The sequence below is a fragment of the Rhinolophus ferrumequinum genome, chromosome 6 (genome assembly GCF_004115265.2).
Source record: "Rhinolophus ferrumequinum isolate MPI-CBG mRhiFer1 chromosome 6, mRhiFer1_v1.p, whole genome shotgun sequence".
Taxonomy (NCBI): Eukaryota; Metazoa; Chordata; class Mammalia; order Chiroptera; family Rhinolophidae; genus Rhinolophus; species Rhinolophus ferrumequinum.
Window position 1 is genome coordinate 53,346,140 of NC_046289.1, and position 14,977 is coordinate 53,361,116.

The window sequence follows — 14,977 nt, forward strand, 5'->3', positions numbered from 1 at the left end:
TAAAGATGGTTGTTACTGTTACTCTGTTCATGAGACTGTGGAGAAATTGATACCCTCATGTTAGTAGGAGGCCTCTCCTAACCTTATTTAAATTATAATCCCTACCCTAGTCCCTGCGTTCAGTTTTTCCCCTTCTTTCTTTCTTTTTCTCCACAGTACTTGGCCCTGCCTGGCTTACTATATATTCTGCTTGTTTGTATCACTGTCCCTTACAAGAATACACTCTTCAGGGGATGTCCCCCCATCCTGGTGCTGTATTCCTACCACTTGGAATAGTTCATAGCACATATTAGATGTGCAATAAGTATATGTTGAATGAATGAATAAATGTAATGTTTATGCTTCAGATCAAGATAGGCTTATTTAAAAATATTTCTGTAGGGTTGTTATTGGACAAAAAAATAGAGTATAAAGGACATTTTAAAGTTTTCATTAGTTGGGATCTTGAGTCCTCTTCAATTTCTCAGAGTCTGGTTTTTTGACTTAAAGTAGGCATTTTCATATTGTTTTGGGGAGATGAAAGTTTCAGAACATTTGATAAGCATTATAGAAATAAGTTCTTGAAAACTATCCAGACTGATTCATCTTTGATCACATTTATAATACATCAGCACTTTTGGGACCTCTGCTGGCAGCCCATTGGTTGGCTTACATTGGAATTATAAACATGTGGGAGAATAATGCCCCCATTCTTCTCCATCATGTCTAATTCTAGAAGATACAGTGATGGAAACCTTACTTTTTCCGTAGTAAAATGTAGTTAGCAATGATGAGAGGCACCATCATATGAGGTAATACTCACTCAGGTTGTATTTTATAGGTAAAATTAATGTTGCTGTGTTACTAGTTTTGACAATTGCCACCTAAAGTGTTTTAAATTTGTATCTTTGACATGTGTTCAATGACTAAAGAGCTATAATAAGACTTCAAGGATTACAATAGGCTGCTGCTTTTTAAAAACCAGTTATATACATGTGTATATATGTAATGTATGCTTAATTTATATATTATATAGCTTTATATATGTATATTTTATTTCCTCTTATTGATACAACACATGTTAAATATTCCAAGATAAATGAATTTCTTTAGGTTTCCCTGGTTTTGCAGACAGTGTTTTTCTTAATCTCAGTTGTCCTCTTCCTTCCCAAGAAGGAAGAAACAGCAATAATATGACTCATGTTGGTTTGTTTCCTTCAGGTACTTCATGCTTCAGTCTCATGGCTGCCCCTAGGTATGGTTTGGTTATTAGAATAAGCATTATTTAGGCAGGATCTGTAACAGTTATCTGGAGCTATTATGGAAGAGCTTATGTAATAAATACATAATTCTAAACTTTGTTAAAAGATGCATTATTTACTCATTTGCCCACTATGGCTCCTTTTAGTCTACCTCATAAATGAATCAGTGTTCAGTCAGTGTCATACCGATTGCAACCATGGTATACTTTAATACTCCTACAGAAACACACCATTAAAAAATAACTTTGAAAAATGTATTTATTAAATTCATGTTGCTAAATAGTAATTTTCTCAACTGATGATTCTCATCCTAAAATAATACTCAAAAAATTTTTTTGAGAAAAGGAAATTTTAAAAACTTCCTTTAGCAGTTGCAACAAAAATAATAAAATACCTAGGAATAAACTTAACCAAGGATGTGAAGGACCTATACACTGAAACTATAAGACATTTTTATTTTCATTTATTAAAAAAAAATTTTTTATTGGGGAATATTGGGGAACAGTGTGTGTTTCTCCAGAGCCCATCAGCTAGCTCCAAGTTGTCCTTCAATCCAATTGTGGAGGGTGCAGCTCAGCTCCAAGTCCAGTTGCCATTTTCAATCTTAGTTGCAGGGGGCACAGCCCACCATCCCATGTGGGAATTGAACTGGCAATCTTGTTGAGAGCTGGCGCTCTAACCAGCTGAGTCATCCGGCTGCCCCTTTGGAACGCAGCAGCAGCTCGTTGTCTTCAATCTAGTTTTGAGGGCTCAGCTCACTGGCCCATGTGGGTATTGAACCAGCAACTAACTCTGTTGTTCAGAGCTCGCGCTTTAACCAACTGAGCCATCCGGCCAGCCATATAAGACATTTTTAAAAGAAATTGGAGAAGACACAAAGAAATGGAAAGACATTCTGTGTTCATGGATTAGAAGAATCAACATAATTAAAATGGCCAAATTACCCAAAGCAGTATACAGATTGAGTGCAATCCCCATAAGAATCCCAGTGGCATTTTTTAAAGAAATAGAAAAAAAAAATCATCAGATTTGTATGGCATCACAAAAGACCCGGAATAACCAAAGCAATCCTAAGAAAAAAGAATAATGCTGGCGATATCACACTCCCTGACATCAGCTTGTACTACAGAGCAACAATAATCAAAATGGTATTGACAGGAAAAACAGACACACAGAACAGTGGGATAGAATTGAAAACCCAGAAATAAATCCACATAAATATGGACAGATAATTTTCGACAAAGGAACCAAAAACATACAATGGAGAAAAGAGAGCCTCTTCAATAAATGGTGCTGGGAGAATTGGAAAGCCACATGCAAAAGAATGAAAATAAACTGCTATCTGTCACCATGTACCAAAATTAATTCAAAATGGATCAAAGACCTAACATAAGACCTGAAATAATAAACTGCATAGAGGAAAACATAGGTACTAAACTTATGGACCTTGGGTTCAAAGAGGATTTTATGAATTTGACCTCAAAGGCAAGGGAAATAAAAGCTAAAATAAATGAATGGGACTATATAAAACTAAAAATCTTCTGCACAGCAAAAGAAATCAACAACAAAATAAAGAGACAGCCAACTGAATGGGAGAAGATACTTGCAAACGCCTCCGATAAGGGGCTAATAATGTCCAAAATACTCTTATATAAGGAACTCACATAACGCGAATAGGCAAGAAAAGATGCACATCACTAATCATCAGAGAAGTGCAAATAAAAACCACAATGAATTATCACCTCACACTGGTTAGAATGGCTATCATCAACAAATCAAATAATAACAAGAGAGGCTGGAGAGGCTTTGGAGAAAAAGGAACTCATACACTGTCGGTGGGAATGCAGACTGGTGCAGCCACTATGGAAGGCAGTGGAGGTTCCTAAAAAAATTAAGAGTAGAATTACCATATGACCCAGCAATCCCTCTCCTGGGTATCTACTGAAAAATTTGAAAACATTTATCCATAAAGATACATGTACTCCCATGTTCATTGCAGCTTTATTTACAGTGGCCAAGACATGGAAACAACCGAAGTGTCGTGCAATAGATGATTGGATAAAGAAGATGTAGTATATATACACAATGGAATACTATTCTATCATAAGAAACGATGAAATACTGCCATTTGTGACAACATGGATGGCTCTTAAGATTATTATGTTAAGCGAAATGAGTCAGACAAAAAGTCGAGAACCATATGATTTCACTGATATGTGGGATATAAAACTGAAAGCAATGGAACAAATAAACCAAAACTCATAGACATGGACAATAGCTTAGTGGTTACCAGAGGGTAAAGGGGGGAGGAGGGATAGTAGAAGTGGGTAAAGCGGGTTAAATATATGGTGAACTTCCCGGCCTTTTTCCAAGTCAAGTTGTTGTCCTTTCAATCTTAGTTGTGGATGGTGCCGTTCAGCTTCAAGTTGTTGTCCTTTCAATCTTAATTGTAGAGGGCACAGCTCAGCTCCAGGTCCAGTTGCCGTTTTTTCTAATTGCAGGACCGGCAACCTTGTGGTTGAGAGGACGTGCTCCAACCAACTGAGCCATCTGGGAGCTCAGCGGCAGCTCAGCTCAAGGTGCTATGTTCAATCTTAGTTGCAGGGGGCGGAGCCCACCATCCCTTGCGGGACTCGAGGAGTTGAACCGGCAACCTTGCGGTTGAGAGCCCACTGGCCCATGTGGGAATCGAACTGGCAGCCTTTGGAGTTAGGAGCATGGAGCTCTAACCGCCTGAGCCACCAGGCCGGCCCCAAAATTTTATTTTTGAATATTTATTTATTTATTTTTTTAATTCCCCTTAACTTCCCCTCCATCCTTTGGCAAACATCAGCTTGTTCTCTGTATTTATGGGTTTGTTTCTATTTTGATTTGTTTTGTATTTTTTAGATTCCGCATGTAAGTGAAATCATACGTAAATGTCTTTCTTTGTCTGACTTATTTCACTTAGCATAATACTCTCTAGGTCCACCAGTGTTGTTGCAAATTACAAGATTTCAGTCTTTTATTGCCGAGTAATATTCTATTGTGTATATATGTGTGTGTGTTGGTGCATGCGTGTGTATACCACATAATCCTTACCCATCTATTAATGGACACCTTGGTTGCTTCCATATCTTGGCTATTGTAAATACTGCAGTGAACTTAGGGGTGCATATATCTTTTCAAATTAGAGTTTTTCTTTTCTTAAGATAAATACCCAGAAGTGGTATTTCTGGGTCATGTGGCAGCTCTATTTTTAGTTTTATGAGGAATCTTCATACTGTTTTTCCAAATTGACTGCACCAATTTACATTCCCACCAACAGTGTATGAGGACTCTCTTTTCTCTACATCCTTGCCAGCACTTGTTATTTGTTGATTTTTTTGATGATAGCCATTTTGACAGGTGTGAAGTGCTGCCTTTACTTTTGCTCTGTAATGCTTTTCCGTTCTCTCTTGAGAAATCCTTCAGTGTCATCATCATCATGTTCTTTTACTTAGAATGAGGAACCAGAATTTATTTTATGTGATCCTGTCTTTAAATGTTGACAGCCAATTCAATTTAAAAATGTTCTGTCTAGCATGTGTGAGAAACATTGCAAGCTCATTTATAAAGCCTTTGACCATACTCCTTTCCTCCTGCAAAGTTAATTGCTCAGTCTTTGTGTAGTCCATATGTCAGCCCATAATTTTTAAATGTTATAAAGTAATTGAAATACAACTTGTAACATCAAAAAGTTTTTCAAAAACTGGAGAAAACTGGTTCAGTAAGAAATTGGGATTTATATAGTCAGTTTAATAAGAAATGCTGAAATAAAATTGCTAAGATATAAAATTGGTTTATATCTTATAGGCTATTCAGAATGTAACCTTTGGGATAATCTCTACTGGACACAAAGAAATTATTTCACTGTCATATTTTTTTTTTCCTGTTTGCCTTTAAATTTATAAACTGTCAGGACCCTAATCAGTTGTAAATAGGATATCAAACAGATGACCTCTGATGGACTTACCAGAAAATGTTGCAGCATGACCTTAAAAGTCACACAGTCTCTATGTCTTATTTTAGGTTTTGAGGAATTTATCTAAAACGTGTTAATTTTTATACTGTAGTGACTAACCATGTTTTTGTTATTTTTTTAAAATATTAATTTACAAGAGTTTCCAGAATCACTAATGGAAGAGTCAGATCTGTATTTGTGCCCTGTTCTCATTTGAGCACCAGTTACATATTAAATTGTCTGCAGTAGAATTCTGTTAGAACAACAATCATCAATTTGGACCTAGCGTGTTCACAATGTATGTGCAATAGTAGAAGTATTTATAAGACTTGAATGTATAGAACAAAGTCAGTAAGATACAATTCACTTTTAGTGAGCTTGGTTTTGACATTTAAATAGGAGTTTCAGAAAGAAAGGGGAGAACAAACCAGGTAGAGTGACAAATGTATGCTGGTTTAGGACTTAAGTCTACGTTATTGCCAATGACCACAAGTTTCTAACCAACCTCTGGTATTTTTTCCCTCTCTGTTTTAATCCAACTGAAGTATTGCTGACGCGGTTATTTTCATAAAAATTGTTTGATAATGTTTTCTTCCCTGCTTGAAAATTTAAATTGCTTCCTGTTGCCAACACAGTAGACCTTTTGCTTGACCTGGGAGCTCTTCCACTCCCCATGCTTGGTTTCTTCAGCCATGCTTTTCACACCTTACATACTGTTCATTGAAAACAGGCTTTTACTCTTGCAGTCTGTTCCCCGTTCACCATTCTCTGAACTCTTGGCTTCCCCACACAGTTAAATTGGGTTTTCCTTTCCCTTAAGTTCTGCCTGGTCAAGTCCTACATTTTCTTCAGACCCAGCGTTCTTCTGAATCATTTGAACAATATGTCTGTCTAGACTATTCCAGCTCAGGAGGATCTCCTTGTCTTAAAAGTTTGGTTTTATTTGTTCACGCGGGTATGCAATCATTTCATCTATGGTAAATCCATGGGTGGGTTGTATCAGTTTCACCGGGAAGATAGTAAGCCACTTTTCATTATTGGGTCACATATAGTGCTTCCTATAGGATTTTAACAAATATGTCCCACCTGTCAATATGTTTTTATATTTGTAGACCTGAAAAATGTCTGAAAACTCCAGTGACAGTGAATCATCTTGTGGTTGGACTGTCATCAATCATGAGGTATGCTATTTAATACTTTTTATAAGGCCATTTGTAATACAGTTGTTAGAAGTGATGCAAACTGGGTTCTTTGAAGGCCAATTTTTTTCTACATTTAAGCGTAAGCTTCCATTGTCTATAGTTTGGACATCCCCTCACACATACACGTTACACTTCATTGCTAAAATCTCTTCATGAGCCAGCATCTTCTACATTATTTATTGTACATTGATTTCCTCAGCTTTGAGACAGTAGGCGAATATTTACTGAGGGTTTATTATTGGTCAGGCCCTGAGCTCTATCTACATTCTCATGTAATTTTAAACAATCCTCTGGAATAGATTGTTTTCATTCCCATTTCATAGTTAAAAAAAATTAAAGCTTAGAGAGGTTAAGTAATTTGGCCAAGAATATGTTAAGTAGATAAACAGAACAGAAAGGAGCATGGAGAACCTGTAGTTCCACTTATGATATGTATTAGTAGAACTTGACAGGAAAAGTACTATGGCTAGAACTCTCACAAAATGAATTTTATTATAGAAGTATGATGTTACACATTAATACCTAATAAACATTAATTTATTTTCTCACATTGGTAATATATGTCCATTATAGACAAATTGTAAAATACTGATGAATTAGAAGGAATAAGATAAAAATCATCTATGTTCAAAGTTTTAATGGATTTATCTATATTTTTCCTGTTTGTTTTTAGGATCTCTCAAGCCTCACTTATTTCCCTTCATTAATAAAGATTTCAAATGGTATTTTTTACAATTATTTTGATAATTTAAGGTGTAGATAATTGGTTTAGTCACATCTTCTAGAAAACAACATTAACAACAACAAAAAAAAAGATTGCTTTTTCCGAAAGAAAGTTTTAAAATTTAATAGCAGCTGTATCAGTTGAGTTTGAGGTGGTTTCTTTCTTTCTTTCTTTCTTTTTTTTTTTTGAGGTAGTTTTTTTCATGAGTGACTTTTCTGTTTTTAACCTGTTTTCTACAAAGCTTAGATCAACTCCCATAGCAACAACTTCTCCTTCAAGGATAATTAACTAGGAGCAAGGCAGCTTTGGGAATCCTATTTGTGAGGGCAGTGTGAAGCAAGGCAGCAAACCCCTCTGGTACTTAGCCACGTGTGTCATTTCTGTATTAGAGATATCTCATCACAGAGTAGATTGTATCTGTAATTTTATCCCTCTTCCCTCCATATCTAGAGTAGTTATCAAGTTCTACTCTTTCTGGCTAGTGTCTCTCTCATGTATTTCCTTTTCCTTTCCCTTTGCCCCCATTCTGATACAGGTCAGAACTGGTCTCCTCTGAAAGCCCCAATCCATCCCTAACCTTGCCTGTGTTTCTACCATTCTCCTGCCACTTTAGGCAACCCCAAACACTCAGACCTTTTGAAGGTCTGAGTCTTCTGAGTTATCAGGAGAGCTCAGACCTTTTGATTTCATGAATCAGTAAACTATAGGTAAAAGTGAGGGAGTAGCATGGGGTGAGGCAGAATCAACTTAGTGGTTAACCTTATTTTGCTAATTAAGGCACAAGGAAAAAAAACACCTCAAAATCCACTATTTTATTAAAAAAAAGACAGACATCAAAGTAAAGAGGACAAGTTTGGAAGAATAACGAATAATGTAAAATTTTATAAGGAAAGTTTACTCCTTTAATGGGTTAATTTTAAACTTTGCCCTTAGTTTTTTTAGTTATACATTGCTGTAAATAAGTAGTTATTTGTATGTAACTGTCTCTGACTATACTGTAAATTTGAATTTTGGATTTGAATTTTTTTATACCCCATAATATCAAAGTGCCCTGCCGAGAGTAGTTCCATAAATGTTGAATAGAAGCAAATTAATAAAAATAGCTAAATTTAGAAACTTATTCTCTGGGACTCAAATTTATTGCTTGGGTTTATAAAATTAAGTAGAACATTCGACTTTTGGGCTGACTTACCTCTTTTTGAATCTAAACCTGTGGCTCCATTCTGCTATTTCCCTCCATAGGCCTTTATGGACTAAATTGAACAAAAGGTAGTCAGATTAGGTACTATTCTCTTTGGAATGTGGTAGCATTTGGGACTTTTAATAATGGAAGCATCTACTTGTTGTCAAATTCTGCCTTGAGCAGCTGACAGACAAATAACCAGTTTTCACTTTTCCCTAGGGGTCTGATATAGAGATGGTGAATTCTGAACATGGTACAGCCAGTGACAGCTGTGAGCTCACCCCAGAGTATTCATCGTTAGAGCAAGACGAGTTGCAAGTATTGCAGGTAGAGCAAGGAGGTAAGATGTTTAAAAAGTCTGATTTGTTTATTTTTAATTTACTTAATAGGATGTGTGAGGGACATTATGAATCTTGCCTTCTTTGTAGGTTAGCAGCTTTTCTGGCTAATCTAAATGATCAGTTTACTGAAGGACTAGAATTTTAGGGGGGTTGAGGGGCAGGCCTATAGAGCCTAGTGGTATCAACCTGCTCAGGGGTTTATTTGCTGCTCTAGTACATATTTGGGCCTCCAGGTAACTCTTTTGATATTACACATGTAACCAATAACTAAGTATTATTAATCTTGATTAAGACTAGTGATGTACAAAATTATTAAATCATCACAAGGGATTTACTAAACTTTTCCAGTTATCATCACACTTTGGTTAGAGGTGGTACGTGGTATTTAACTACTGTATTGCATGTGTTATGTATAATCCCACTTCCTGTGGGATTTGATGTCCACATTAATTATATAGAGAAATATAACACCCAAGTAATTAATGCATACATTTATCTTCATATTTAAATTACTTCTTAAACTTTTAAAAAAATTACTAAAAATGTACACAGAATATTTCCCCCTCAGGAGAGTAAAGCAGAGGTGTCAAGGCTAGAAATATAATAGTTCATACCTGTTAATCTTGGTTTTGGCCTGTGTGATTACTAATCTTGATTACTAATCTCATTTGAATAGTGTTTGTCATCTTTGGTGGGTTATAAATCTCTGAGAACCTGAAAGCTAGGGATAGTCTTTCCCAAGAAATGCATATACTCATGTGTATAAAAAATTTCCATATTTCCTCAGGAGTCCTTGGACCCATCTCTACTTTGTTGAGGAATTTTATCTCCAAATTAATATTCTGTTAGGGACTATGTAACACACAAAAACAGTCAGGTTTTTTTTTTTTTTTTCTTTTTTTTTGAAGGGGTTAAATTATATGAAAAAGACACATTCATGATAGAAGAAAAAATGATGAACAAAAAAAATTTTAAGCCACCTATAATTTTTTTTGTTTTGAGATAATTTCTGTAAACATTTGGTATATGTTCTTTGTTATGTATACATTTATATGTTTATTATATATTTTAATACTTTTAACTTCAGTTAATATTTTGTAGCCTTTTACATTAAAATACAATATTATAAACTTTTGTTTATACCTTTTTTTGAGGAGTTTTTTATAAAATATATCTGCTGTAGTGACATCTTGTTTTTCAGTATTCAAGTTCTTATTTTCTATAGTCTATTTTTTATTGTAAAGAATTTATAATTTGAAGCCATAGTTTTGATACTTGTGTTACCAGGCATCGACAGTCATTAGAATAGTGGTACCTTTAGTTTGAATAAACTTGAAGAACGCAGGAAATGTGCCATCAAGTATAAGAATCGATTTTCCATATTAACACCTATTAACACCCACTGACAGCTTTTTATAAACACCTTGGATTAAGTGCTTTTGGTATTGTAACGTAGAGATTATGTTTGTGTTGAGATTGTATTTTTATAGCTCTTAAATGAGTTCAGTTCAGTGTTTAAAATTATCCCCTAATAATTTCAAGTATTGAAATAATTATAGTTGAAATACAGAGATATTTTTAGCCACAGAAGAGTGACTGTTGTAATTATATGTCATTAGATTAAATCCACTTAAAAAAAAATCAGGAATACATTTTATGTACGCAGATTATTATATATGTAGGCTGCCAAAGTAATAAAGTGTAATTCAGTTTTGCTTTATATCAGAGAGAAGTGAAAATGGCACAATGTTAGTGGGAGAAACTGCTTATCCAGTTTTGGAGGAAACGAAGTCAGCACTTGAGGTAAACCTGTGTTTTACTCTGTGGAAATATGATAAACATAGAGAATACTAATTAAAGCTTCCATTTATAGTTATGCATTCTTTGAATTATAAACAATTTTCATTTAAAATTTTGAGATTCCATAGATTGGTCATCTTTAAGGTTTTTAAAGTCAGTCTCTATTTTAACTCCTGGTTGAGATGCCTTTTAATTTAGAAAAGTAATTTCTTGGTAATGTGTTAAAGACTTATTCATTTAACCTCTAACATAATTTTCTCTTTTTTTCTTAATATAGTTTTCTTTGGAAATAGGTTGCATTCTTGAATTAAATTGAGAAATTAAGCTAATGGGGTTCATTTCTAAAATGAAGGTTAGTTTTTAAAACTAAGAGCAAACTGAATCTTATCCTTTAGTGTTTACTGGACTTCTAGGTAAAACTAGATAGCTAGATGATTTTTACAGGGCTTAGCTGTAACCAGGAAAATTTTATCAGTCTTTTACGGGCTCCTTGACTACAGTTTCACTGAAGTAACTGATGGAACTGATAAAGAAATCCTCTCCGTTCTGTAGTCATTGGGTGGTAAATGTGGGCTTAACTTCTGCAGTCCACCAGGAGTAGGCAGCAGTTTGATGTAATTCTGAGAGAGTCACCAAGGGGTTTGATTGTGTTTTCAAACTAAAAGATGAAGCTACTATTGAGTAATCTTTTCCTGATGGAAAGGATTCATATCTTTTATTTTAAGCCCAAATTACCATGCTGCCTAAGTACCATTATACACTTTGAACTGTGTAGAAAATGTAAGTCCCTTAAATAATTGTTGAACTTACTGTCTCTGAAATTATGATTCTTTAGGGAGAGGAAGAAAAGTCACCTGAAGACAATGTCTATTTTGGAACTGTCAGTGATGATTCTGATATTGTTACCCTTGAGCCACCTAAGTTAGAAGAAATTGGAAATCAAGAAGAAGCTATAATTGTTAAAGAAGCACAGAGTCCAGAAGACTTTAACATGGGCTCTTCCTCTAGCAGCCAGTATACATTCTGTCAGCCAGAAACTGGTAAGAACTATCAAAGAATACACCGATAAGAGACTTAAAGACTCCTGTGACCACATTTTATATAGTGGCTTGTTTTCTAACCCTAAATCTCAAGTTTTGATTATATTTGAATAACACTGAAGAAATTTTTTGTAAAATCTACTGTTATACTTACTGTTTTCCTAGACTCTAGGGCCTAGAGCATAGTCCTTTGTTATGACAATAAACACCATCTCTCTATCATTAAGTCTTATTAAAAGATAAAAAAGCTTCAAGGAGGTATGTTAATGTCTCAAACATTTTAAACAAAATACACTTGACATTTTTGAGATCTTTGAGAGTGGGAGATTGACTCATTATGCCTAAAGGCAGGAGAATGATAAGATTTTTACCTATAATGGTATAAATTTTATATTATAGAAATAGTGAAAGAAAACTTATTGAAGTCTATCAGGTTTATTCAATTATTAGTTATTCAGCAAACATTTACTGAGTGCTACCAAGTGCCAAACAGGCTTCAAGGAACTGGGCATACAGCAGCATCCCAAAGCCCTGAACTTTGGATCATTCATTTCAGACTGAGTTATGAAAATGTGCCTATTGTAAGTCACATTCTGTTCAGACAGAATCCATTGGAGGTTAAAATGTGAGTTATTGAACTAATTCCGGTCTGGAATACTTTGGCTCAGTTTTAGGGACATATGTAACATCTTTCAACATGATAGAAATATATTTAGACACAAGTTACTGGAAAATATAACAAACTTGTAATTAACCCACAGTTATAACTTAAGTGTAAATTGTGGGAGAGACACCTTGGAACACTGCTAGTGATTCCGAGAATTTCCTAATTTGATGAAAAAACACAAACATGTAGTATCTGTTTCAGATCATTTCCCTAAAATTTAACCATTCTTGAATATTTACATTTGCCAGAATCAGATTATGGAATTTCTCTTACTGAAGTTTAAGTTAATAAAATGTCCAGTAGAGATTTTTAGCTATCTCATTTAATGACGAGTTATTTTCAGTTAGTAGTTAGTTTGCCTATAAACAAGAGCTTGAAAATACTTTATTTCAGTGTTTAAATACTCATCTGGCATTCTTAATGGTCACAGAGAATCTTCAGCCTTGGCCAGAATAGTATATGTAGTACATTTATTTATGAGGGCTAATGTAATGGAGTTTAGAATCCTTTTTTGGTCATTGAACTTTATTTTTTTAAATCTAAGATTTGTGCTATTCAAGTACTCCTTTTTCCTTTCCTTCTTTTTTTAAAGACTGTGCTGGTTTGAGAATATCAGTAGGCCAGAAAAGGTAGTGAAATGAAGCAGGAGTATTGCAGAAAGGTCCAAGCAGACATTTAAGAAATTGACAGTGAACATACTGTTAATATTTTTTAGAAACTTGGATACTTCTGAGCAATTATTCTGATTTTTACCTCCTTCTGAATTTGGACTTGGGAATTTTACAGATTCAGTTAATAGAAATATTTTATTAGGTATATTTCTGTCCATTGCTATCCCTCCCAAAGTAATTAATTATTTCAATAAAAAAATGTGAAAAAATAATAAAAAAATTACCATGGACTATGTTGGACTATGTTGAAAAAAATTATATATAAAATCAGTTGCCCAGAGGTTTTTTCTTTACCCCATTTTTCTTGGTTTGTTAATTTCTTACTACCCATTGCTTGCTTATTTTGTTTTTTCCTAGCCTTCTCCATCTCTATAGGATTTTAATTTCAATTGTTTCTTCTTCTCAATTAGATTATTGTGACAGTAATCTTTTGTTGATTTAAGAATACTCCCCACTCCTTTCATATGAACCTCTCCTCTCTGAAGAAAGCAAAGTTGGTAGTTGTAGAAAAGTTTGTATTGCATATATGTTTTTGAAAAAGGCATGATTGTTAGATTTAGATGGAGCACAAATAACAATGTTAAGTGATCATTAAAATAAGTATTTTCAATTCTGTTTTTCCTTTTTATTCTTTATAATAAAGCTTTATACATCTTTTTTCCTGTTTATTCACAAAAGAAAGGTGGTGGGAGAAGCTGTGGAAGATTCCTGAATGGATAAGGGGATGGGATGATCAGCTGAAACACCACGTTCCTAGCCAACTCACTTTCCAAGGTGGTGTGACTAAATCTACCAGCTTCTCTAGAGCTGAGTGTGCCTAGTCACAATTACTATTTACTTAGTGCTTTAAAGATCTCTTGTCAGCTATGGTACTCTAAACAGGTGTTCAAAATTGATCTTGTGATAAAGCTGGCTAAGCTTATTGCATGCCTTTGCATTGCTTGCATCTTGGACTGTGGGCCAAATTAAGCTTTAAAAGACATTTAAAAATAAAAATATTTCAGCTATCATGTATGGGTTAAAAAGATGGAAGCATTAGATAAGGATGTGGATTTACTAATACAGGTTAGGCTGGTTTGTTTACTTAGAATATATAATGAAGACAATATATTAATGTAGAATTGAAAATTTATTTAAGAGATTTTGACTAGTGGTTTGTTTTTACATTTACCCATTTTAATACTGTTAGAAAGTCTGACTTAAATACTCCAACTATGATCATGAATGCCTCTGTATTATGTAATGCTTTGTTTAAGTCTTCCTTTCTTTCTCTTTGTCCAAGAAATGTAACCTCACAGCTGAGGCGACGGCATCTTGGAAAAACTAATGATCAAGAATAACCAGATAAACATGATGGGCATAAGGGTCATGACCAAAAGATCTCTCAGTGGCATCTGTATCACTAAATATTAGGAATATTCATTCATCCAGTAGTGCCTTCTGTCTTTGTGTTTGTTGTCACTGTGAAAGTTAACTGAATCCTCCATAATCCTTCTTTAAAAAGTGTTGCCTAACCTAAGTCACCAGCTTTCCTGTGGCATGGATATCCTGTTTTCTGAAGAACTGTTTTGCTTTTTTGAAGCATGAATGTTTGTTTTGGAGTTCTGTGTATCAAATTCAAGTTCACATTTTCTCCTTACTTTTAGTGCTTTTTTTCCTTCTAACTGGCCTGTGGGAATTATTAGTCATCTAATCTTTTGTGTCAACGTACTTTATTGACATATGGAACGGTATTAACAGATTATACATTTGAAAAAACTGAAGGTGATTTTTTCCAGTGGATGTTTCCAGGATTTGAGATTTCTTGTGAAAATTTTTTTGTTTTCAATTTGTTGTTTACTATTCTTTTCATAAAGGAGCAGCACCAGACTAGTCCTTAATATCGGAGATAGCTGTTGTGTCACTTCCTCATGCTGACATATTTACTAGAGGGTAAAATTAATAACCTTCTAGTAAGAGTGGCAGTTGAAGGGAAGGGCTCATCTGACTTCTGGAAACCTGTGTTAAACTGTAGTGCTTTGAACCTTGATTGTGGGCTCATAGAATGGAAGGGAAACTAGAGTCCAAATACACCCACGAAACTTTTGGTAGTTACTGTATTTTGTAAGTCACAGGAACTTGTATAT

General features: G+C 34.5%; 1 protein-coding gene across 5 annotated transcripts in view; it reads left to right on the forward strand.

Annotated features, from left to right (window-relative positions):
- The window catches only part of CCPG1 (cell cycle progression 1), a 34,282-nt gene that overhangs the window by 6,404 nt on the left and 12,901 nt on the right, over window positions 1-14,977 (forward strand). For 3 of the 5 annotated variants that reach the window (XM_033108082.1, XM_033108085.1, XM_033108083.1), the window contains exons 2-6: window positions 6,336-6,404; window positions 8,552-8,672; window positions 10,400-10,476; window positions 11,309-11,513; window positions 13,530-13,625. In XM_033108082.1, coding sequence (XP_032963973.1) covers window positions 6,345-6,404; window positions 8,552-8,672; window positions 10,400-10,476; window positions 11,309-11,513; window positions 13,530-13,625 — 559 coding nt within the window. In that variant the 5' untranslated portion in view covers window positions 6,336-6,344. The remainder of the gene's footprint in view (window positions 1-6,335; window positions 6,405-8,551; window positions 8,673-10,399; window positions 10,477-11,308; window positions 11,514-13,529; window positions 13,626-14,977) is intronic. The other 2 variants (XM_033108087.1, XM_033108086.1) reach the window with 1 other exon arrangement.